Source organism: Quercus lobata, chromosome 2, assembly GCF_001633185.2.
Source record: "Quercus lobata isolate SW786 chromosome 2, ValleyOak3.0 Primary Assembly, whole genome shotgun sequence".
Taxonomy (NCBI): Eukaryota; Viridiplantae; Streptophyta; class Magnoliopsida; order Fagales; family Fagaceae; genus Quercus; species Quercus lobata.
In genome coordinates, this window is record NC_044905.1 from 11999312 (window position 1) to 12025300 (window position 25989).

Genomic DNA, 25989 nt, shown 5'->3' on the forward strand with positions numbered 1-25989 from the left:
GACTTTATTTTGTTTTTATTATATATTTCTCCCTCTTACCTCTATTTTGCCTTAAGGTTAGTGGAATTCTAATTGGGGTAGATGTGTTTAAAATAATAAGGTATTGGTTTTATATAATTTGAGGTCTAAGATAACAGCTTTAAGTTAGGTATTTTAATATTTAAATATCAATTAAATAATATTTATTTATTTATTATATAAAATAATTATTTAAAATCCATTATTCTCATTGAGATGCAAAATCACTAATGAATTTTTATATTCAAATTTTGCTAACATCTCATATTCAATTGAAAAATATAGCTAATCTATTTCATCTTTCTTGTGATATAAATAATTTTAAATAAGATTTTATCAATTTTAATTAAGAAAAACAGTTTTCTATACTCTATAGAAATAATTGTAACATATATTCTCAATAAAATTCTAGAAGCAACTAAGAAAAAATAAATTCCGTTTTTTTATAATACAATTTTAGTACATCAATCTGTACCATTTCTTCTTGTAAAATTTCTTTTCAAATTTTTAGTCCTAAAAGTAAATTTGAACTATTAATATTATAATAAACTAACTTGTAACCCTATGCATATGCATGGATACACTTAAAGACAATAAGATGAATAATATAATTCCTATATATATAATTTAAATACTATTGATAGTCATTTTTATATTTTGCTAACTTTTTTAAAAAATTTGTAAGGATATTATTAGGTATAAAATGTAAATTATCCATATTTTTTTTTAAATTATTGTAAAGCACTTTTTTTTAACGATTCATTTATTCTAGACTCTTTGGTTTTTGTACTTAATAACTCACTTGGATGAATATTTATGATGTGGTCCCACATTTGATTCTAAAATTAAGAAATAAAACTATTTAAGAATAAATAATTTAGGACACATGGCACAAAATTTAAATTCTAATTTGAAATTTTAATTTGACTTTCTCTCAGCTTCACCTATTATTATATATATAGATTTCATGTTTGTAGAAAACAAATCGAGATAAATGACAATTTTTTTGCAAACTATCATCATTTAGTCAAAGCCTAAAGAGTTAAATTTACATGAGCTTTGAGTTATTGGCTAAGTGACATGACAGAAGAGCTGCCCCTCTTTGTATCATCATTGATGATTAGCTATTTAGCTCTTTCCACTTGAAAATGTACCATATTCATGTTATATTTGAGTTTATACTTATACACGTTATGAATGATAAGTTTAACTTTGAACATGTTTGGAACCTTGAGCTCCAACTATCAATATGAAGATAACATGCATCTCATGATATGCAATGCACATGACTCATTTAGTTGGTTGGATTAAGTGAGTCATATGCATTGTAAATAACGAAGGTTAACGTTATTTTTCTATTGGTAGTTGGAGCCAAATTTTGTCCTGTTCAAATACCCATGACCATGAGGATTACATTTGTGTGATTATTGGCTAGAGAACATTTTTCCAATGATGACCCAAATCATGCAATTACAATGATATCTGTAGCCAAAGACCTTGTAACTGAATTGGCATCTCCTCATGCACAAAGTGCTTGGGGGTCTAGGGGGGGAAAGGATTTGAGGTGTGAAGTTTGCAGCATGTTGTAATTATCTCAAAAAAAAAAAAGAAAAAAAAAACTGTGATATCTGTAAGCACAAATTATTACTAGTGACCCTATATATGCATTTTCTGGCATGTCCAAAAATATCTTAAAAAATTAAATAATTATTTTAACATCTTAAGCAGCCTATCTAATCTATATATATATATATATATATATATATAAAACCGAAGCCTTTGAAACTCCCACAATTTTCCACATCATCATTTTAATTTAAAAAAATTTTAATTTTTAAAACTAAATAGTGAGAGAGTTCTAACAGGAGTCTCTTATATATATATATATATATATATATAAGAGACAAAATCTTTGAAAACCCTAAAGCAATCTCCTCTATCCGTCTCCACTAAGAGAGAAAACTCTAAACTTCAATTTCTTTGGTACGCTTGCTATTACTTTTTCTCTTTTTTGTGAATAAGTTTTTTTTTCTTTTGTTTTGTGTCTGGTGGAGGTGATCTTGCGGCTGTCTGTTCTTCCAGGCCCCATGAGATTTTACATGACTTTCATTGGTGATGGAGTAGTACTTTACAATATATAGTATAACTACACGTATTCTGGTAAGTTTGCTAACTTTTTGTGTGGTTCAAAGATGCTATATTCTATATTATTTTAGATTATATAACCTTAAGTTTTACCTTATGGAGACGTATGTTAGGTTGTCTCACATCAGAAGTAGCTTATTGATTAAAGATTATGTTGGAAGCCTATATTATATGCACCTTCAAAGTGTTTGACAATGTTTGAACCAAATTTTTCATCAATTAGGAAGAATTGGATAAAAAAAACTTAGAAAAGCTTTCCATCCTTACTGAAATTGTCTCGCAATAATGACTTTTTGTTTTTGTTTTGTTTTTATAATTTGTAGGTTCTGAATCTTTTGATTTTAAATTTTATTGTCTTTTGAAAGTTTGACCATCTAAATTTTTGGGTTCAATTTTTTGCAATATTTGAAACAGTTTAGCAAATTTCAACTGTTATAACTATGGATTATTCTCTTGAAGGTAACTTATCTTTCTCTTATATTTTCTCTATTTGGTAGTCATATATATATATATATATATATTTCCTTTCGGACGTTTTAATATTAGAATTTTTTTAGTTATTTTTTTTCAATATCTAAATTTGTTAGCTAGATTTTTTGCAACCCATTGCATGTTCAAGCAATGACTTATTCATCAAATTGTAACTCAAAAAAATAGGAGCAATTCACGCAATAGTATAGTTTCATAATCAATTTAAAATTTTATAAAATTATTTTAGTCTATTATAAATAGGTAAGATCTCGTGCGTTGCACGGGTGTCCGACTAGTCTAACATTAATAACCAAAGCAACACGTCTAAAAATAATAACCAATAATATGCAAAAAGTAAGATGTTTAACGTAGAATAAAGTTAAAAACAATATTGGGAAATAATATTTTATAATAACACATGCGTAAGGTATGAGAAATAATAATATAGTAATTGCAAATTGCACAAGATAAATGTATTTTAGATATGCTTAAAACTGAGATCAATGACCTGCCAGAGGAAGAAGAAATATACTAGAATCTATGATATATGCCATATGGTACAAATTGTACCGTACAATGACTCCACAAAGGCGACCAACACAAGAAGAATTTCCTTGTAGGATTGGTCATATACTCGTAAACCCGATCAACCTGGTTCAGCCAAAAGGGTTGCGGACGGGTCTAGTCAAATGGGTCGATCAAAATGGATAAAAAATGGGTTGGGTGGGGGGATTTGCAGGCAGGTGACCCAACTCAACCCAAAAAAAAAAAGTATATATATTTATATATGTTACATCTTGCTTTTACACATGTATACTTACTATTGGCTAATTAGATTATACCTCAAGTCTTATAATTTTATCTTCGACAGAATTGCCTTTGTAACAACGTACACAAATTTCAGTTAGAAAAAAAAAGAAAAGAAAAAAAAAAGTATCCTATGTGTAAGAACATGCGTAAACTAACAATTACATTTCCATTTTTAGGTAGCTCTTGCATATGGATGCTTATAATTTGAGTTGGATTGAGTTTGATGTCGGTCTACCATTCAACCCAAACCCTTCGAGTGGGGAACTTTCCTACCCATTGCGTTTGACAAATAGGATCATAGGATAGTTTCATTTAAACCCTATTTTCGAATAGATGGCAGATGTCAAATGTGTGAATGGGTTGTGTGGGGCCAGAGAATTCATGACCCAGGCCCACTCTACATTAGGGCCCAAGACCTAAGCCGAGGAGAGCTATTGCCAAGGATGTATAATGAAATCCCAAAAGGAGTATAAGGATATTGCTGAGGACGACCTCATACTCAGCACCTCACAAAATGCTTGAAGAAAGGGGCAAACTCAGTATAAGGGCAGAACAAGGGAAAAAGCTGCCAACATCGTAATACAGAACCCTGTATCTGACAAGCCCATACTCTAAATCATGCCCTTTAACTTTTCCAACGACCCCTAACCACTCTAGGTATGGGTTGACAGGACAGGTCTGCACCTCAGAAAGTAAAACTTACACGTGGACCCTAAAAGGGGAAACGAACACTAGTATAAAAGAAAAAGAAAGCGAAGGAGAAAAGGGACCCCCGGGGGATGAGGAAAAATCCTGCAAAGGGGAGAGAAAGGAAAGGGTACAATACTCCTCGGACAGCGTCCGAGGACTTAAACCCTGCAACCCGCACTAATGGAAGGCTTAGCCAGTCAAGCCAAGTCCACCCATAGAGAAGCTTCCACAGAAATCCCGGTCAAACCGCTAACCTGTGACTAAGGTCCAGCCTTTCAAGCCCACTCTCTACAAATCATATTGTTAGGGCCCTTTACATACGAGCCCAACGTCATTCTAGGTGGGTCGTTAAAAATCGTGTCCCTACAGGTTGCATTCTCACTAGCAAATACACAAATACCACAAACCAAATAAACGATAGATTCATATCCCAAATTCCTAATCCAACAATGACATGAAATCTCGTTACATTGCAGGTCCAAATTGGCACTATGACAATTCACTCCAACTCCAATAATAATAGAACCGCTCCTAGAAACCAGAGTTACATGCTTAATAGACCTGAACGTGAAATATTTATAGAGGGTTTAAGAAAATGTGGAGGATTTGTTTTGATATGGTACTACGTTGGACAAATATGAAAATCAAGAATGATCTCGACTATTAATGGGCGGTGACACAAAATTATTAAAATTATACTTTATTTATTTATTATTTATTAAGGTATTAAATTATGACTAGTATAAAATCATTTTTACATAGTTTTGCTATTAAAGCTCCGTTTGGATAGGGATGTTTGCGTTTGGAATAAAGTCACGTTTTTGGCTTTTTATTTTATTTTATTTTTTATTTTAAACCAACGTGTTATGTACTTTTTTTTTTTGTCATTGGCGATAAATAGTGTATTTAGGCCAACGAACAATGCTAAACAGTAAATTTTATTTTTTATTTTTTATTGTTGTCAGTTTTCAGCAAAATAAACCGTATCCAAATGCACACTAACATTATTTGTGTTGTCTACTAATTATGATTTACAACATATCACCTCAGTAGATTTTAAAAGAGTTGTGACTTCTTTGAGGACCCAAGTTTGAGTAGCCCCAATATGGGGAAGGGGGTAGGTTTATTTAATTATGTAATATATATAACTAATGTCCACCCAAAAAAAAAAGAAAAAGAAAAAGAAAAAGAAAAAAAACTCCTAATAAAGTCAGCATTATTGCAGAAGAAATATGTATTTTTAGTGCTATCAACAAATTATTGCAGAAGAAATATGTATTTTTGGCACATACGTTTATAAAGAACCTTAGTAAATTTTAAAAGATATAAACAACGTTCCTAGGTGACCCAATCAATTCAATCGGGTAGTAACCGCATTTTCTGCATAGTTCAACTCTTCGGCAATACGAAATTCTATCGTCAATCTCTTTGACAACATAAACAAATCGCATTCTATTTTAATCAGGCAGTAACTGCATCTTTGCATAGTCAAACTCTTTGGCAATACGAAATTCTATTGTCAAACTCTTTGACAACATAAATAAATCATATTCTATTATATATATTTTAAGTAAAAAAATAAAAACCGAGATTGACTTTTCCTCTTACCCATATCGAAGAAAACATGCTGAGCTAGAACATCTTTTTTAATATTATTTTTTAATCATTTCAGGTAGCTAACAATAATTCTGTTCTAAGCTTATATAATTGATTATTTATTAAACCTTTTTTTTAATCCCTGAATTTAATAAAATATGGAAATCATTCTATATAAAAAAAATATTTTAAAAAATAGCATACAGTAATACCATGAATAATTCCATAGGAAATTTTATTCGGATAGGAAATGGTATCAATGGATCTCACAGTATTGTGAGTTGTGACAAGACCTCCTAAAGTTAATCATTAAGAGGGAAAAAAAAGGATAAGAACAAAAAGTTTGAGCTAGTCAGTGGGGATTAAGACCTTGAAAGCAGTCTTAATTTCTTTCATTAGTTCAAAGTCCTAACCATTATGGCTAATTTTGAATGATAAAGTCTTATAGAAAGCATTAGGATGGTGACCTCGCTAAATATTCAAGTGGCCCACGGACCACACAGGCATTATAGGACCGGCACACGTGGCATAATTTCCACATATATGAATTTTTCTTTATTTAATAGAAATCACATATATGAATCATTTGCCTTGAAATGATTTCTTAACTTCTGCTGCTTTTTTTGTTGCGCCTGAAAAAAGAGAAGGTGGATGCAAGCACAAATAATTTATAACCTAAACTACAACAACAAGGCCCAATTTTCTACGATCAGCTTAAAGCACAAAGAGAATAGAACACAAAAAATGCCCCACCTATGTACAATCCCAGCAGAAAGAAAAAGGCCGCTTTTTCCAGCCCAAAAAGAAGGCCTTTTTTTATTTCTCCCTCTAGGATTAAAGGGTTGCCATGTTAGAGGCGAAGGTTGCTCTTAAGTAAGCGCAGGAGAGAGCTCTCTTGAGTTCTTTTTCTTTCATCCGCAGCCAATTTACCTCCAGTTCTGTTTCCCTGAAAATTAATTCTTATAAATCTAAGAACGTTTTCAGAAACACTAAGAGCAAATTAACATATGCCCTAAGAATATTGGTTTAAGAAATATTTTTATAAACTTTTTATAAGGAAAGAAAAAAGTGATTAATATTTTTTTGACGGTTTTTAATATTTCTTATAAAAGTGATCAAAACTTTCCTAAAATGATTTATTAACAATTGTCCTAAAGGCACTCGCTAACATAATCCCTTAACTAAATTGTCAAATTAATCTTTAAGATTTAATTTTTTTTTTTGTCAATTTAGGCATGAGTCAATATGATCCTTCAGTCCATCTAATGATAATATGTGTGTGTGTTGGGGGGTGGGGGGTGGGGTGTGTGTGTCATTCTGTCCAAATCTATTAACAAATAAACTATTGAAACATTTTTATTTTAAAAAATAATAATACTCATCAAAGAATACTATTAGAACAGTTTTAAAAGGAATGACCAAACTGACTTATTTTTAGAAGGAATGCGATTTCCACCTTATGAAGAGTTCCCCTACTACATTGGTTCTAATTCCAACTCATTAAATTGCGGAGCAAACATGACTTGTCACTGTGACTCTCTACACTTTCTGGTCACATCGGAGTAGCAAACAAACAATAAGGGACAATATCAAACTTACCTTAGGTTTCTCAACATCGTCCTCAACATCCAAAGTACTGAAATCCCTCAGCAATATGGATGAAGCAGGCAAAAGTCTCCTAATTTGGACCAAAAAAATAAAAAGATAAAAAGAATTAGGAACAAAAGCTAAAATACAGATCGATCTTGGGGGGAAAAAATTAATGATTTGTCAGATCCAAAGCAAGACTGACAATAATAAGCAATTCATGGCAGTCAACTATTTTTTGTTAGTACCACATGTTTAATGATGAATGCAACCCACTGACCTTTTTGGTTTCTCTGGTTTACAGGAAGTATCAATTCTTGGTTTAATTTCTGGCACATCAACGTCACTTTCTTTTGTAATGGACACATCAACGTCGCTTTCTTTCGTAGATGTAACATCCTTCTTTTTTGATTGAGGTAAATCCAAAAATTCCTACAATGGACACAGAACAAGAAAAAAGAAAAGAAAACAGAAGCAATTTGTACATTAAATATTTCCAAAAAAAAAAGTTTCATTAAAAAGAAATGAGAAGGAAGTTAGAACTCAATTATTCTTTGACAGATCATGATCTCCTTCAATTCTTCAAAAGTTAGCTTTCATCACTTTAAACCCCTAAATAAACTCTAGATAAATAAACTTTTGTGCTCATTGTTGGTGGCTGGGTTACCACTGAATTGGCAAAAAAATTGAGCGTGGTTGATAACTTGACAAGTTCCAAATACCCAACAACAAAAACAAAGTCGTAGTATCATAACTTTTGGGATTGGCTATGGATTATCAATAGCCTGCCTAATCAGGGTCAACAACATGTGTTCTTCTTCACCATCATATCCTATACAAAATCACACTCTCTATTACCCTACATAATTAACATGTCATTCAATCCAAATTCCCAATAAAAGGGGGAAAAAAGAATTCAGCACTAACATAGATGATCAATCAAGACTCCAAAGAGAAGCACATCATTTTCAAAGTTCAAAAGACTTCAGAAAATCTGAAGTAATGTATATGCAAAGAATAGAGGAAACGCAAACAACTTACTGATGGCTTATTAATCTGATCCTCAACATCCAATGCACTGCAATCCCTTGTTGATATTGATGAGGCGGGCAAAGGTTTCCTGATTATTATAACATATTAGACATGAACTCAATCACCCCCCCCCCCCCCCCAAAAAAAAAGCATCCGGAGAAATTCTGTCATGAAATTGAGATTCAACTCTGATTATTTTCACCATTAGCTCATGTGTATTTTTTTAAAGATGTAATTTTACAGAACTTTATTTTAAAGCCAATTAAAATAGGCTCATCCAAACAAGACCTTTAAGTGTGCAGCTAAACACTTTGAAAATGAAACAACACTCCCACTGACCTATTTAACTTCTCAAAATTCAACTCTCTACAGGAAGTATCAAGCACTAATTCACTCTCTGGCACATCAGGGGTGCTGCATCCTTGGGTAAATGCAACATCTTCCTTGGTTGATGCTGGCAGAACTGAAGATTCCTAAAAAAGGACCAAAAGGAAAGACAAAAGAACCATGAAACCAGCATTTACATTTTAGGCTATATGCATCTATAGTTAACAGGAATGAGATTTAATTCACAACTATGGAAAGGGAAACTGTAAACACTAGGTCATATAGCATTTCAATCCTTAGGAGATAGCCATGTCAGAAAGCTGACATCCATGACGGATATATGAATTGATTTATGAACTGAATCCCAAATATAAATAGCCTTAAAAAAGGATTGAACATCCAGCTTGTAACACTGCTGTTAATGGTTAGAGCATAACCAAGGCTGCAAAATACCCACATCAACCACCGTGTAAATTGCAATGTGATATTATACAATTGCATTCTAATCACACTAATAAAGACATTGAGATGAGGACAATAAATATTTTCAGAATTTGAGAACAAATAAAAATTAGATTAATTAACTTGTCCTAAGACAAAGTGGTAGAAGCATATAAGTGCAAGAAAATTGACACCAACAAAGAGGCCTGGTGATAGGGTGGGAGATGAAAACAAACGGATATATTTTAAAGAAGTGGATGGAACGATTTGAGTATCATGTGGCAATGGTTGCATGGCTGAAAAGGCTGAATTTTACATAATATCTAATCCACTGTATTAATAATTGTCACATATATGTTGACCTGAACAAACTGCTTTCAAATTTCATTTTTTTTTTAAATAGCAACTAAAATGTACATAATTACATATTACAGGTGGTGACTTTCTCAAAATTATGAACCAGAACAAAATAGCTGATCTGTTTTATAAAGAAAAAGAGTTGTCTAGACTCTAGACTAACAATTTTGCTTGGAAAGCCACCGTGAGTTCCCCTTATCATGAACGGGACTGCTCTCCACATTAGCCCAGTTTAGCACAAAAACAATGCTCTCTCATAAGTCATAAGAATTAATAAAAACTAGCACAAAAACAATGCTCACCTATAGTCCATTAATAACAATTCTACATTAGTTCTATGGGCAGAAGTCCATTAACGATTTAATTAGAATGGAGGACAAACACTGGTTCATATTTGGATTTCTCTCTCTCTCTCTCTCTCTCTACCAATACAAGTACTACCAGTTGAATGACCCAGGGGTATGCAAGTTTCTACATTTGAATATATGCCACACATAGAATTAGTACTGTTATTTTCTCTAAATTAGTAGTTGTTCATGTGTTTTGCTGGATAACCCACTAGAAGAAATGTGACAAACCTAAGTGTCAATACAGAACCAAAAAAGAAAAAAAAAAAGACATTTAAAAATATTACCGAGGCAAAAGGCACATTATAATTCAAAGGGACATAAAAGAGAGTTTACCTCATCCTCGGTGAGATATTGGTCCAGCTCTACTGATGAACAGCTGTCACTTCTAACCATGGCATGTGACTGTGAATAGCCGATACCAAACTCTGAAATCCTTGAACTTGTTACTTACAGAAAAAAAAAAACCAAGACAAAAAGTACACTAGTAGGTAAGGAAGCATGACATCAATGCCTCACCAAGAAATGGGACATTGATCCCAGATCATGATATTGAGATCCAGGTCCCTTTCAACACGACTGAGCTACCCAGTAAACAAGCACATTAACTATTTCACATGCAAAAATCAGATAACTACTGATCATAAGATCTGCGTCTACCAATTTTGGAGCTAATAAAAATAAGATAGGTGATCAATATGCAGATTACTAAGTAATTTTAAATAATAAATCACTTTAAGAGGTTTGATATGCCATGAGAACATGTTTTCAACCAATCACATTGTTTCAAGAAAATACAAATTCTTGGCAGGACAAGTTGGGTATCCAGATTCTATAAATTAGCCATATTTCAAAAGAAGCTGGGCATCCAATAACCCAGATTCTAAATGTTCCCATATCATATGATAAGCCGTCAAAATTGCATAAATGCATAATACGCAAACTAGAAAAAACTTTTTGAATCAAACCTGGTATATCAGCATCTGAAAAATTATCCTTGATTGCCAAATATTTAGAATCATTTAAATCCTGTGTGTTGTGCCCATTCCCAGAAAAGATATCACCTATCTGATTACACATTATCAAAACTACATTATATCCCCAGCTATTCTCAACATGGATAAGAATAAATATCATAATCTTCCTATCCTGATATAAGATATGTCCAACACTCATACCTGACAATTCTGCTGGTTGGAGTTTTCAACATGAAGACATGAGGCATTTACAAATTCGACCTCGGTATTACTCACCTGACAATTTGAAAGAAACTTTTCACTCTGTGGAGAAACTTCCTTATATGAATACACTACTGAAAAATAAGGTGACGCTTCCTTACAGTGGAATTAGATTCTTGCTCCTTTTCAACACGTTCAAATCCACTCATGTTTAGAGAAAAAGATTCACCATTTTCCTTGAAATACAATTCAAATACGTTATATTGACCAAAGCACCCAAAAAACTAAAAGAAAACAAAAGGTAGCCATAATTAACACCCTGATCCCCATGATATCGTTGGGCATCACAAAAGATCAGGGCTGGGACAATAGCACCAACACCAAAGCTGTTTTTACCTGAGAGAACGCATCTCTTTCCTGTCTTGGAGAAGAGTCCCACTTTTCCAAGGTGTTGCAGTAAGACGTCTTCAGGCTGGACGAATGAAGGTCCTCATCTTTCTGAACATTTACCAAAATCTTTGAATAGTGATTACTTTCTTAGAGCATAAGTGCATGGATATCTTAAATAAAATGAGAAAGTGAACTAGAACAAGAGTGTACTAACTCCAGGAAAAAATACTAAAGAAAATTAAATAACACCATTAACAAGAACAGAGAGAGAGAGAGAGAGACAGAGATAGAAGCTATATGCAAACCTCATCAATTTTACTAGATCCATATCCCTGTAATCCTATTTTGGGCTCAGAACTAGTACATACTTCAACTATGGAGGTTTCCCCATGATTTCCCTTAGAACAAGTACAGCAAGACTTCAAATCCTCCAGCTCTTTCCTCAGGCCAAGGTTTTGAGTCTCTTCAGTCCTAAGTTTTTCTCTAAGACTATTGATTTCACTCTCGGCCACCTGATTAGAACCAGAGTTGTTGAATAGATGGCGCTAGTTAGTTAACTACTGAAATTGCATTGATAGAGATATCAAAGCTCTATTTAAAAAACAAACAAACAAACAAACAAACCAAAAACAAAAACTTGAAATGCAGGGGTGAATTGCAAAGTTTAAGCATAACTTACTATCCATAAATTAATACCTCGAGTTTTTGTTTATAATCCTTCAAGAAATTCCACATAGTTTTGGCAATATTTTCCATAATCTCTTGGTTTCTCTCTCTCTCTGCCAAATCCGCAGAGTCCGATTTTATGCTTGCATTTTCACTAACGTCCAATCTGTTGATTGTTGAGCCCTCTGTAAGCACATATGTCAGATGCTTTAGAGATAAACCTGACTAAGCAGGACAAGGCTCAACAATTGTGAATGACTAACAGAAAAATATAGAACCATAAAAGAAATGCATTTTAAACAACCTTCCTCTGAAAGTCTCTGCTCATCTACTATGCTCTGTCCTTCTTCAAACTGAAATCAAACCAACATACAACAGACGATAAAATTAAACCTAAAATCCAAGGAATATTGAAAACAAAAACCTGCAACATATGATAAACAGCTTGATCAAATTAAAATTCTCAGGAACCAAATCCAATAGCACATATGATGAACAGGCAATCAATTTTCGGCCATGCAGTGGACCAAGACACAAGTTTTAAGTTTCAAAAAAGATACGGGGTGCTGCTCAGAAACTCCTAAGGGTTATGAAAAATCTTATTTACACCTCAAAATATTTAGGCAGCAGATTTATTGGATCACTTCAACAAGTTAGTTCACACATATATTCCAAAATAATAATTCAACCCCATCAATCAATCACCAAATCAAAGTAATAATAATTAAAGCAGTAAAAGGCACAGATATTATGGTGGTGACCTAGAAAACCAACGAAGAACCTCTTCTATGAAAAAACCATTTTGGGGATCCAATCATGTAGAAATTTACTATAAGTAAATCAGTTACAAATGGTCGACTTACAAAACCTTTGCACAGCTAAACACTATTGTAACCTCTACAAACACCCCCTTTGCCTTCCGTGTGGCTCCAAAACCTCTGGAATCTTCCTAAGCGAATCTTCTCCACAAACAAACCTCGTCTGCAACCCAGAACTCAGCAATAACGACCCGCTGTTGAAGAAACAACCTCAGTGGTTTCGAGAACAGCTTAGGGCTCAAGGTGAAATAATCACTCAATTGTTCACTGTAAAGGGTCAAAGCACAATGATGAATTTTTCTATTTAGGCTCAAGGGGAAGGCTTTCTAGATTGGCTTGGTATATCTCCAAGAACGAAAACTTTCTCTCAAGAAAATTGTGCTTAAGAGTTAAGAGCATCTTATATTGGTGCATTTAGGATTGGAGAAATCAAACTTCCAGAAGAATCTTGCTTGAGTGAGAGTCCAGCAAGTGTCTTGCAAAATCTGACTTCTAATTGTTCCACTTGAGGCTTGACTGAGTCTGAGTTTCATTTGAACGAATTTCCTTTTCTTCAGATTAACTCTTCACAGGCTTTTTAACACCCAACCAAGCTTAATTACATTAGATTCCAAACCTCTTTGATGCTATGTTTGTTACATGGAATTTGCCAATTTCTATAAACTAACAAGTTACATTGTGCATGGAAATATATATTTCTTGTAATGTTAAATATCCATGTTTAAGCATATTTGAACGTTTATATGCATGTGAAACCATAGATAATTGAAAATTCATAAAAATAATGAATATTTTAAGGAGAACATGAAAAACATATAACATCCATAGATTCATTTTTAGGGTAATGTAGATGATTTATTTCATTAGTGTTTAAACAAGTATCAAACATCGGTAGACAACAAGTCCTGAATGTGTTGTGTCAAGTGTCAGCGCCAATTTTCACTTGGGGAAGAGTACTACATATCATTCCTTTATTTTTTTTTTTTTTTTATAGATACACATATCATACTTTAGTAGTACCAATATTGCACAACTTGCTGTATGTGCCTTTGTAGCATAGTCCAATATATTTAAATGACAATGAAATCCATTGTAAATTCAAGAGAGAAACTACTACCAAATTGTAAGAATACGTGGTCAGAGAGAAATTCAGCTTGGCAGGAATGGTCACAGCTCAGCATTATAACAGTAAAAAATGAAATCTTTGAAATGTACACAAATGACAATAAGATAAACACTACTTAACCTTATGTTTTACAATGTAATAGCATTAAATGTCAACAACTAACCAGGATTACCTACTCAAATCATATAAAATATGGCTATTTTACAACATCCAAGGATCAAAGTATTCCATGATATTCTAGGTAATGGCAACATAAATGTAATCAAAAGAGAAGCCTGAACTTTAAAACCATACTCATCACACTTGGAAGCCATCCAAGCCCCAAACCTAATTTTCATCTTACAAACACCATGAAAAGAAACAGACTTAAGAAATTTCATCTAAGGCTACCAAATATAGGGGTGGGGAAAAATAGTAATTGATAAAAGTAGTACACAAAGAATTGTTTTAAAAAAAAAAAAAAAAAAAAAAAAAAAAAAAAAACCTCTTAAACGGAAATATTTAGCACTCTAAAAGGAAAGAAAAAAATACCACATGAGCATCAAGGCCACTAAGTTTCATTCTTTTGGGCTTCCCAAGTCTAGAAAATGCTTGGAAATGCCTCTTGTTACCATTCATCATGGAAGACTCCTCAACCTTATTGAACCTAAAAGTGTAAACACGAAAAACAAGTCATTAAAATAAGAAACTAGAAATATATATTGTTGGAAAATATATATACATGTATTCATATATTTATTTTACTTGATTTTCATATAAGGTGAAGCTTGTTTTAAAAGGTAGGATGTATCAAGATAGTCTTCTGCTCCTTCTTTAACAGTTAAAATCTGTAAACACAATAAATAAATAAAAAATGCATTAGATTTTTTAGAAGTTGATAAAAGAAAAAGGAAGGGAGAGCTTATTTAAGATTACTAATTAGCCACAGAAGATCCGATCAAACAGAGAGCATCACTGTCCATAGTTTTAAATTGCATTTGCAGCATTATTAAATTAAAATTTTGGAAATCAAAATCTCCATACCAATGTCATCCGCTTCTTGCCTTCCAAATAATCTCTCAGGTATTTGGTCAACTGTTTGATACAGAGTAACTGTGTTAAAGATGTCAAGCAAAAAAGGCCGACTAAAAAACAATGTGTAGCATTAATTCCTTGCCAAAAAAGAATCAAAAAGTGAGCCATCCCTTGAGGAGAGGTTTTGGGCGGTTGTAAACTAATATCCATCAACGATATTAACATATGAAATCATTCAAAGAAACATTACCAAGGAGTTTTGGAAGTGCTTCTGCAGGGGCTTCTTTGGGTTCTTTTGATGCTCCAGCAATGACTAAAAACAAAGAAAAGAAATATATTACATGCACAGGGAAGGAGGGAGAGAGTGGTAGAGCATGGGAGGACTAAAAAGTCCAAAATAATAAAGCAAAACAACTAACAAGTAGATGTTAAGCAAATATACAAGCAGTAAGGGTACGTTTGGTAGAGTGTAATAGAAATTGTAATGTAATAACTATTCCTATGATTTAGCTTTACAATTGTTTGGTTATATTTTTATTACCTGTAATAATTATTCCATATGAATCTCTATTCCTTAAAATGAGAAATAGACATTCCTTATTAAAAGTGTTGAATCCCTATTCCCTTACTAAACGTAATACGCTCTGCTTAAGCATAATTCCCAAAATTCCCAAAATCCCCCTCTACCCGCCTTCTCCAAAAATTTCTTTCTTCTTGCTCTGAACAAAAATCCCAAAATCCCTCACTACCTGTATTTTCTCCAAAACTTCTCCTTGCTCTGTTAACAAAATTTCCAAAATCCCTCACTACCTGCATCTTCTCCAAAATTGCATCTCCTTCCTAAATTTTCCATCTCCCTCCTCTCTAAAATTTTATTTTCCCGCTGTTAGAGATCTATTTATATGGGTATTGTCTTTCTTTCTCCCTCAGTTGCTGCTTCCTCTTCTCAAGGAAATTTTTTTTTCCTTCTTCCCTTAGGTCTGCGATTTCCACAGGTATTGCACCCTCTCTCTCTTCTTTTCTCATCTATTTGTATGGATATTTCCTTTTACTCACCCTCAGTTGCTGCTCTCTCTTGTCAGGATTTTTTTTCTGCCCATAGATCTGCAATTTCTACAGGTACTGCTCTCTGTTTCTGCTATCCATATCAATTTTTTTTTTTTTTTTGACATTATATCAAATTTGCCATAATTGATATTTGTATAGCTGTGAGGTTCTGTGAAGCAAAGATTAGAAACACTGACCGTGATCAGCCAACAAGTCTAAAGTGAATCAATATAATATATATATATATATATATATCACGGTCAGCCAGAAAATGTAAAGAGAATCAATATAATATATATATATATATATATCACGGTCAGCCAGCCAATCTAAAGCAAATCAATAAAAAAAGTAGACAACTTAATTTTAATGGAATGAAGTGAAAGTAATCCCAAAAAAAAAAAAAAAAAAAGGATTGGGTTTATTAAACCAAAAATAAAAAAATAAAAAATTCATTAGAGGTCTCCATTCCATATTGGGATTATTAAAGTAATCCTTATAAAAAATTTATTTATTATAATAAGGGCATTTTAGGCAATTTGATTTAAAAAGCTTTCATTACATCGTTTTAAGATGTTGTACCAAACATATGGAATACATATTCAGGGTTCTATTACTATAGGGTTACCAAACAACTGAATAGGAATAATTATTACATTACAGCATCTTCCATTCCTTGTAATACCTATTCCTATTCCTATGTAATTATCATTACAGTCTACCAAACGTGCCCTAACAAAAGATAATTATCAACACCATAGCATGGATGTTTAGGAGATATCCATGAAACCAAATTGAGGATACATACTCTTAAGCACAGGCCAAAGACCATTGATGTGTTGTTAATGAAATTGCTTTCAAGCAATCTTGCTCCCTGCAAATTGATAGACTAAAGTTAAGATCCACATATGCATGACCGAGGTGAAGGGTGAGGTTGTGGATTCAAGACCTAGGTATATGTGTAACTTATCAATAAAAAAATTATATAAAAAAAAAAAAAATCATGGCCAAGGTTACAACATCAAGCACGTGACATTTTCCTTCACTGCTTAAGATAAAATGATATGACCTGACCTAAAAATCATACCCTAAGTGAGTTATTTCCAAATTATATTAAAGTTTAAGTTTGCATACTGTTAAACTCATGAATGTACAAGAATTGAGAAAAGAGGGGGAGAATGCGATTCCAATAATTCCCTAGAGTTCCAATGCTTCAATATTTTTTATGTTGAGAACATCCCTAAGACATTCTGCATCCGACGTGATTGAAATGTTGACCTAAATGCCAAATTAAAACTTCAGTCTAGCTCCAAAAAACTATAATTTTTAATATCTTAAAAAGTATAGAGCACGTTCTGAGCTTCAAGTCATAAATATTAACAATAAATCTAGTGATACAAAATTTTTCATAATTGCTAATGTGGTCTAATGTGATTGGTGCATGATAAAAGTGGTGTCAATAGTTGACCCATGTGAAAGTACTGTTGCTCCAATTACAACTTGCAACCTTAGAAAGTTTTGAAAAATTTTGTCACTAGCATTGCTCTAGATATTATCCCATATTATTTTGAAAATGCACAAATTATCAAAGTTCTAGGAGAGCAGTCATCTAGATAATCATATATGCAAGTATCACCATCCCCTAGGGTGCATAAAACCTGATAATACCAGTTTTATAAGGACAGAGCAGCTTATTTCAAAGGCAAAGAACCTGATTCCCAGTCCTTTTTTCTCTTTCAGCTCCAGCAAGGTCAACAATAGTTAGGACAGCATTGTTATCAACTTCATCAGCCTTGTTAACAACACTGCTAATATTAATGATGCACTGCGACCGGCTACAAGCATGTAAAAGAAAAATAAATAAACATAATAGTCAGACAAAATCATATCTATCAAGTTCACATATCCATATTCCATAAATTAAATTAGTAATATAGTCACCAAAATCAAGTAAACAAAATTAAATTAAATTAAATTAGTAATAAAATCACCAACCATAAAACCTGCTTTAAGAGCTCTAAAGTTCTTTTTGGGGAAAGAGGAGAGGAGGGGGGTGGGCAACCCACTACAACTTTAAGAAGTTAAAAACAACCTTAAGGCTAACACTGAAATTTGGAGCATTTAAGAAAGCTCTACAATTCACTGTTCATGCTTTTATAAATCCTGAAATTTAAAGCCCTATTCACTGTAATTTGTCAAACACTCTAAATACTAAAGATATTTTCAATTTAAGCTTTACTTCCTACAGCAATCCAAAAGCAAATTCCAAATGAGCATTCACGTTAGTTACAAATCCACTCATCAAAAAACAAGTCCAAAAGGAGAAAAGAAAATAACAAAAAGAGAAAATCAATTAATTCTTCAATTACTTGGTTTTAACCATGATCCAATATTGATGGTCAAGTTGACCTACCAATCACATAGCTGTTGACAAGATGATGATTATTGCTCAACTTATTGTATGTAAGTCATAAAATGATAATTCATGAAGAATAAATTCCTATTTGAAGCTTCTTATCAAATTCAATGAGTTATAAGGAAATCACTTTGTGAAACCACTCTAGGCTTCAGCTGGTAAACCTTTTGGATGAATATGATGTTCAAGCTTTAAAAGTTACACATCCAGACTCTAAAGATGAAGCATAATAAAATCAGACCAACCAACACAACCACCTAAATGAACATACATCAAAGGTCACTTTCCTTAAAAAAGAACACACTGCATCAGTTTCTCATTTATGCAATTGTTTACATTCCTTAAAAATCCAAAATTTGAAGATAAGATGATTATCAGCTAGGATATCTGAAATCTTCCTTTTAAATAGAAAATCAGTTGCCATGACATGGTTTTCAAGTATCAAAGACACAGTGACAAGCTAGTTTCTTCCCCAAGATACATTCAACAAGCTTCCAGAAACAGTGAACCAATTTTCTATACAGAATTAAAAATCATTTTCCTTTCCTAAAATACCTTAAACACAATTTCTGGAAAAGTGAACCAATTCACTAATACTAGAACAAGTCATTTAATAATTAAATCGAGGTTCTTTTAATAAAAGACCTAGAAACTAATCAACATGAAGAGCTACCACTGCATAGAGCAAGTGGCAAAACTTCGGTTGAGCTTAGAGGGGGAAGATGAGTGAGCCCACAACCCCACCAAACAACAATATAAAACTCGCAAAAATTGTTTCCAAAGTTTTTTATCTGTTAATACATATTCAATAACAATAGCACTAATAAGAGAGAGGGGGGGGGGGGGGGGGAGCATCTTTGCTTGCACCATGCACCTTGACTGGCTGTTTGCATTTGTCATTCCCGTGGCTCGTTTTAGCATTGAACAAGCTATTAATGATTCTGCCTGCCCAGCATCAGATATGGCAACCTGTTTCCATTAATCAAGTACACGAACAAGTCATATTTGAAGATTAATACCCATCATCAACGTACATTTTAGGTAATTACCCATCATGAGTTCATGACTCTATATCAGTCAATGAAACAAGACAACATAATACAGAAACAGCTACAAACCTCTTGAAGCCCTTTTATAGTTGATTGCTGCATGCTCAATTCAGTTCCACCAGCTGACAAATCGTATACCTTCTCTCCTTTTCCCCGTTCAGAATATATTTCAAAAATCGAAATACAAAATGACCTGAAATTATATCATTATGAATAAAAAAATATATGGTAATTTATTCCATGAATTAGAGGACTCTAGATGTAGACAATACATGGAGACAACATTAAATTGAACAATTGAACGACAAATGTACTAATAACACTATTATTCCCTAAATTAATTTACAATTAAGTCTCTCTGGCAAAACCACATGAATACAATTCAATGGACTAAAAAAAAATCATAGAATTCTCAAATCGAATGTAGAAATCCATCAAATAATTAGCACATTTTACAATATTGCTAGTTACCTCGACTTTGAACCACTTCCCTCGGACTGTTTAAAAATCTGTTGAAGCACAAGTGGTACCATACCAGGTTCCCTTGGAGTTCCAAAAACTGTGTGAGTCTTGCCGGAACCACTTGGCCCCAATGCAGCAAGCATTCCACTTTTACCCCTAAGAAAATCCTCCACTAGAGGCTTCACCATTCTCTCATACACTTCACCCTATTTGTCAATTTCAACGAGAAATTCCAAAAACTAAGTTACACAGAAAAAAAAAAAAAATGTTATCTTTTCTTGCATTTTCTAGGTAACCAAACAGAAGCGAAAAGAAAGAGAAACCTGAGACGATTCGGTCGAAAACACATGGGAAAATCCTTCGTAAACCTCAGACTTGATTCGCTTCGACTCTTTTAGGGCCAAGGGCGGCGATAACGTCACCGAGTGAGAATCATTGACTGTAATACAACCTTCATCGGTCTTCTTCGTCTTCGCGCTCTTGTCCCTCGCAGCGTTCTTCTTCGCTGGGTTCTGTGGCCACGCGTTCTTGGCTCTGGCCCTAGGGTTTTGATCGCCAACGGTGGCATTTCGCCCCAAAAGCTTGGGCAGCAAAAGAGGCCGAATTCTGAGGTAGACTTTGAGATCCTCAGAGATTGGGCCTTTTGAAGGTGAAGATGGTGAAGGGTCCTCTGGTGGTTTAGGGTTTTGGGGGATTTCGATTGCAAGAATATCGTGAATTGGAAATGAGGGAATGTCTCTTGTGGTTGTTGAAGAAGATGGAGGAACGTTGGGAATTTGAGGGGCGGTTGTGGCCGGTGTAGCTCTGGCTTTTCTGTGAGGGTTTCTACGCACAGTCACTGTGCTTGGACATGGTGGAGGACTTTTCATCTCCATTTTCGCTTTCTTTGCTTCTCGGTCTTCAGTTTCACTCGCTTCCCTCTATTTATATTTTGGCGGAAAAACAATGGGTTTTGTGTTTTTTGAATGTAAAAATAATGGCAAAACACGGGATTTTTTAAATTTGAATTCGATGAGAGTGCTAACGGGCTTGTACATGTGGACCAGTTTGTTTGGTTATAGACCGTGTCCGAAAAGAAATTGACTTATGTGACTAATGTCAAAACTCAAGAAAATGCTTCTCTTTTTGGTTGCTGAAAAGAAAAACTCAGGAGAATGCTAATTCTTGAAAATAATAAAAAATTATTATTATACCCATGTAAAAAATTTCCTGTAAATTGGTTTGTTAAAATCTTCTACAATTCATTATGTGTGACAATTTATAAAATCATTTGTGTAGGGATAAAGGCCCAAAATAACATGTTGGGCCTTAGGCCTTTGTCCAGGACAGCTGAATTGTCTGAGGAGAAGCAAGTAGTTATCAAGATTCCCCAGTGAAAAACTTATAAATGAGGGACGAACAGGAGGTGATCCGAGGAGAAACTCCTCCTCAGATATGATGAAAACAGCTCAAGCACGTATTCCAGCAACTAAAGTAACCCTCCAAGAAGCTCCAGCAATAGGAACGTGTCTCATAAATGTGCAAGAAGGAAGGAAACTAAAAAATATCTAAGGAAAAACTGCTACCATCGCATTAAATGCACTATAACTACTTTTATGGCCGCATTTATGTGGAGAAGACCTCTGAACAATGCTGCCTCGGCGAATGCAACTCACAAAAAGCTAAAGAGGGTGTCTGATGGGACAAGTACTCAAATAAGTGGTCAGATGATCAACAAGTGTAGGATCAAGTTGGTCCAAATAAGGCTATATAACGTGAAAGACCCTCCATGGAAAAGAAGAAAAAAAAAACTGTAAACAAATCTATAATAGAGCTTTAAGAGTAAAATATTTAAGAATCAGCGTCCTCGAACCAATCCGAGAACATTATTCCTTAACAAACTTCTGTTATCTTTCTCTTTTTAGCATCAAAACCTGTTTTTTTGTTATTTGGTTCACGTAAGCCCAGTTTTTCAACCCATTCTCTACAAATTTATTGTTTTGGGCTGTTTTGAGCTTAAGTCCATATACCCGTTGGGTTAGGAATCTAAATCAGGTTCTTACAATTGGCATCGTCTGTGGGAAGGAATACTTGGGTGTTAGTGAGCTCAACGTTTAACCATGGCAGGTTCAGATCTACGACAGGAAGAATCCATAGGATCCCAACGTTAAAATCCTTTCGTCAACCTCAAGCGGAGAAGGGATCGAGAGGGGAGTGTGCATAGTGCTCAGACCGGAAGAAGCCAGTCATGGGGAAAGGGTCATCTCTCTCAAGAAGAGAATACCAGAGTGCTGCAACTGGAAGTCGACCAGCTGAAAAGAAAGTTGCGCCATGCACAATGGAGGCAAGCCTCCTCCAGCCCGGATGCCTCCCCTGACGGTGAAAAGGATGGTAGCTACAAATGAAGGTTAAAAACCCCATCTAATGAGTCTTTCTTCTACGAAGAGGAGTACCACCACAAGCGTAGGCATAAGAGCCCCCTTCGAAAAGGTGTGGGAAACAACGCTATGGGCAAGGCATTGGATCAAATCTCCAAGTCGGCTTTCACGCGAAGAATTGAGCGAGCAGAACTCCCCTGATGGTTTACTCAGCCCGCATTTACCATGTATAATGGCAAGACAGATCCCGTAGAGCATGTGAGCCATTTCAATCAGAGAATGGCCGTCCATTCCAGAGACGAAGCCTTGATGTGCAAGGTCTTCCCATCTAGCCTAGGACCCGTAACAATGAGATGGTTTGATAGCTTGAAGGCCGATTCCATAAACTCCTTTAAGGAGCTCACCCAGACATTTAGTTCTCGCTTCATCACCTGCAGTAGAGTCCCTTGACCCCTATCTTCCCTACTATCCTTGAGTATGAGAGAAGAAGAGACTCTGAAAACATACTCGGACAGATATTGGGAGATGTACAATGAGATGGACGGTAACTTTGAAGACGTTGCCATCAGTACCTTCAAGAACGGCCTCCCGACTGAGCATGGCTTAAGGAAGTCCCTAACGGGAAAACCTGTCACCAATCTGCGCCAACTCATGGACTGTATTGACAAGTATAAGAGGGTCGAGGAAGACCAGCAAATGGGTAAAGGAAAGGATAAGGTTATCCCTTAGGAAATGAGGGATTTCAGGTCGGACCGATACAATAATAGCCGGCCACGGAGAGATTTTGCTGGTCAGTTAAGACCTACCAACACTCAGGCGGTCAATGCAGTGTTCCGAGAACCGGTGCACCAGGTTCTGGAAAAGGTTAAGAATGAACCATTCTTCAAATGGTCAAACAAGATGGTTGGGAAGCCCCTGAGACGAAACCAAAACCTTTATTGCCAGTACCATCAGGACCAAGGGCACACTACAAAGGATTGCAGGAATTTGTGGGACCATTTGGACCAGCTGGTCCAAGAAGGGAAGCTGAAACATCTGTTGCATCACACCAGTAGCCGAGTGGGCCAAACAAATTCGGAACACAGGAGGGATGATTCTTCAAGACCGCCCTTGGGAATGATCAATGTTATCTTCACTGCTCCTGGCAGGACCAGTTCTTGCCACTCTAGAGTAATGTCCATAGCTTGACTTCCCGCCAAGAGCAATGATTCGAAGCCCAAAAGAGCCAGAGTGGAAATCTGACTAGTTCTGGGCTTCTCGAACGAGGACAAGATCGGAACTATTCAACCCCATGACGATGCTCTAGTGGTCACACTCAGGATAGAAGGGTACGATGTAAAGAGAATGTTAGTAGACCAGGGTAGCATTGTCGAGGTCATGTACCCCGACCTGTACAAGGGACTGAGGTTAAAACTCGAGGACCTGACAACTTACAATTCCCCTCTGATTAGTTTCGAGGGAAAGACTGTTATTCCAAAGGGTCAGATCAGACTACCTATACAGACTAGTTCGAAAGTGGTGGAGGTAAACTTCATCGTGGTGGATGTTTATTCCCCCTACACGGTTATTGTGGCCAGACCCTGGCTCCATGCTCTAGAAGCCGTTTCATCCACCCTGCACTGGAAAGTAAAATACCCATCGGGGGGCCGCGTCGAAGAAATTGTGGGGAATTAACCTGTGGCTCGGCAATGCCTTATGGCCGCCATCTCACGGCAACAGGAAACTAGCTCCTTGGCCACTGCCGAAAGGGACTTATAGCAATCAAAAACTCTGGAGTTGCCATCCCATGGACCAGCCGAAGAGCCCAAATGTGAGGATTTGGAAAAATTTGTCATAGGTGGTGATCCGGAGAAATTCTTTCAGGTCAGGGCTCAACTACCCCCTCAAGAGAAGGAGGAGCTGTTGGTATTTCTCAAAAGAAACATTAATGTGTTCGCATGGGACGCTTATGAGGCTCTAGGGGTGGATCCAGATTTTATCTGCCATCATTTAAACGTTAACCCATCCATCATTTCCAAGAAGTAACCGCCTCGGTGCCCATCCAAAGAACATGCAGACGCTGTCAAGGAAGAGGTGATGAAGCTTAAAAAGGCAGGGGCTATCAAGGAAGTCTTTTACCCCGAATGGTTGGCCAATACCGTAGTAGTGAAGAAGAAGAGCAGGAAGTGGCGAGTATGTGTGGACTTCACGGATTTGAATAAGGCCTGCCCAAAAGATCCCTTCCCTATGCCTCGAATAGACTAATTGGTAAATGCAACGGTACGCCATCCTCGGATGAGCTTCTTAGATGCCTTTCAAGGGTATCATCAGATACCACTCGCCTTGGACGATCAAGAAAAAACAACATTTGTCACTCCTACTGGAAACTACCACTATAAGGTGATGCCATTTGGCTTAAAGAACGCAGGGTCAACCTATCAAAGGATGATGACAAGAATATTTGAACCCCAGTTGGGCAAAAGTATTGAGGTCTACATTAACGACATGGTGGTGAAGAGTAAGGTGGTGTCCGAGCATGTTACAGACCTCAGAAGCATCTTTGAAATCCTAAGGAAATATAGGTTGCGTCTAAAAGCTTCCAAGTGCTCGTTTGGTGTCGGATCAGGCAAGTTCCTAGGATACATGGTGACTCATCGGGGTATTGAGGTCAACCCCGATCAAATCAAAGCCATTAACAGTTTACAACCACCCCGGAATCCCAAAGAAGTCTAGAAGCTTACTGGAATGGCTGCCGCTCTGAACCGGTTTATTTCTCGGTTGGTGGATAGGTGCAGACCTTTTTTCCTCTTGATGAAAATGTGGTAAGGATTTGAATAGACTGAAGAGTATGCGTTGGCTTTCCAACAACTTAAAGAATATTTATCGCATCCACCTATCATGTCTAGTCCTGAGGTGGATGAGGTCCTATTCGCATACATTGCCGTGGCCCCTCACGCTGTAAATTTGGTATTGCTACGAGTTGACAATGGCGTACAACGACCAATTTACTATGTAAGCAAATCACTACATGAGGCCGAGGTTTGGTATCTACCACTAGAAAAGGCCGTCTTGGCAGTGGTGCTTGGCACACAGAAACTTCCCCATTACTTCCAAGCGTATACAGTTGTCGTCCTAACTTAACTCTCACTCAAAGCTATACTTCGAAGTACTGATTACACAAGAAAGATTGCTAAATGGGGCACGATCCTAGGGTTTTTTGATATCAAGTACATGCCTTGTACCTCTTTCAAGGGCCAAGTCCTCGCAGACCTGGTGGCCGAGTTCGCCGAACTCCCATTGGAGGAAGTGACAGAAGCACAACACATGGATGGAAAATTAGTTGGCATGATCTCCCAATAGGACCCACTATTCTGGAAAGTGTACGTCGATGGCGCAGCAAACCAAAAGGGGTCCAAGGTGGGAATAGTATTAATATCCCCTGAGAAGATCACTATTGAGAAGTTGTTAAGACTGGGATTCTTGACCACAAATAACGAGGCTGAATATAAGGCCCTGCTAATGGGAATGACCATGGTTCAGAAAATGGGCGGGAAAGCGATAGAGATGTTCTCGGACTCAAGATTAGTCGTTGGCCAAGTAAAAGAAGAATTTGAGGCAAGGGACGGAAGAATACAGAGGTACTTAAGTCAGGTGGGGCACTTACGG

General features: G+C 35.6%; 2 protein-coding genes across 2 annotated transcripts; one reads left to right on the top strand and one right to left on the bottom strand.

Annotated features, from left to right (window-relative positions):
• Positions 1 to 6262: 6262 nt before the first annotated feature.
• On the bottom strand, positions 6263 to 20932 carry LOC115974512 (kinesin-like protein KIN-6). The gene is made up of 23 exons (XM_031094912.1): positions 20311 to 20932; positions 19997 to 20193; positions 19595 to 19718; positions 19351 to 19445; positions 17772 to 17895; positions 16869 to 16934; positions 15264 to 15326; positions 15023 to 15073; positions 14744 to 14826; positions 14531 to 14645; positions 12360 to 12408; positions 12086 to 12240; positions 11695 to 11901; positions 11396 to 11497; positions 11161 to 11235; positions 11000 to 11074; positions 10790 to 10889; positions 10158 to 10249; positions 8689 to 8822; positions 8359 to 8437; positions 7598 to 7749; positions 7330 to 7408; positions 6263 to 6676 (listed from the first exon to the last, which is right to left on the bottom strand). Exons 1-23 carry the CDS (start codon positions 20860 to 20862, stop codon positions 6581 to 6583), a joined length of 2865 nt encoding a protein of 954 aa, XP_030950772.1. The 5' UTR covers positions 20863 to 20932; the 3' UTR covers positions 6263 to 6580.
• A 2144-nt stretch (positions 20933 to 23076) lies between these two features.
• Positions 23077 to 24018, top strand: LOC115959451. Its single transcript, XM_031077843.1, has 2 exons — positions 23077 to 23514; positions 23611 to 24018. The coding sequence occupies exons 1-2, from the start codon at positions 23077 to 23079 to the stop codon at positions 24016 to 24018; spliced, it is 846 nt and encodes a 281-aa protein (XP_030933703.1).
• Positions 24019 to 25989: the final 1971 nt, after the last annotated feature.

Coding starts and splice junctions, on each gene's coding strand:
- LOC115959451 (XM_031077843.1), top strand. CDS start 23,077: ATGAGGGATTTCAGGTCGGACCGATACAATAATAGCCGGCCACGGAGA. Junction 23,515..23,610: donor CCAGTTCTTGCCACTCTAGA/GTAATGTCCATA, acceptor TTCTCGAACGAG/GACAAGATCGGAACTATTCA.
- LOC115974512 (XM_031094912.1), bottom strand. CDS start 20,862: ATGGAGATGAAAAGTCCTCCACCATGTCCAAGCACAGTGACTGTGCGT. Junction 17,896..19,350: donor AATGCAAACAGCCAGTCAAG/GTGCATGGTGCA, acceptor ACATGCTTGTAG/CCGGTCGCAGTGCATCATTA. Junction 15,327..16,868: donor TCTTTGGCCTGTGCTTAAGA/GTATGTATCCTC, acceptor CTTTGTTTTTAG/TCATTGCTGGAGCATCAAAA.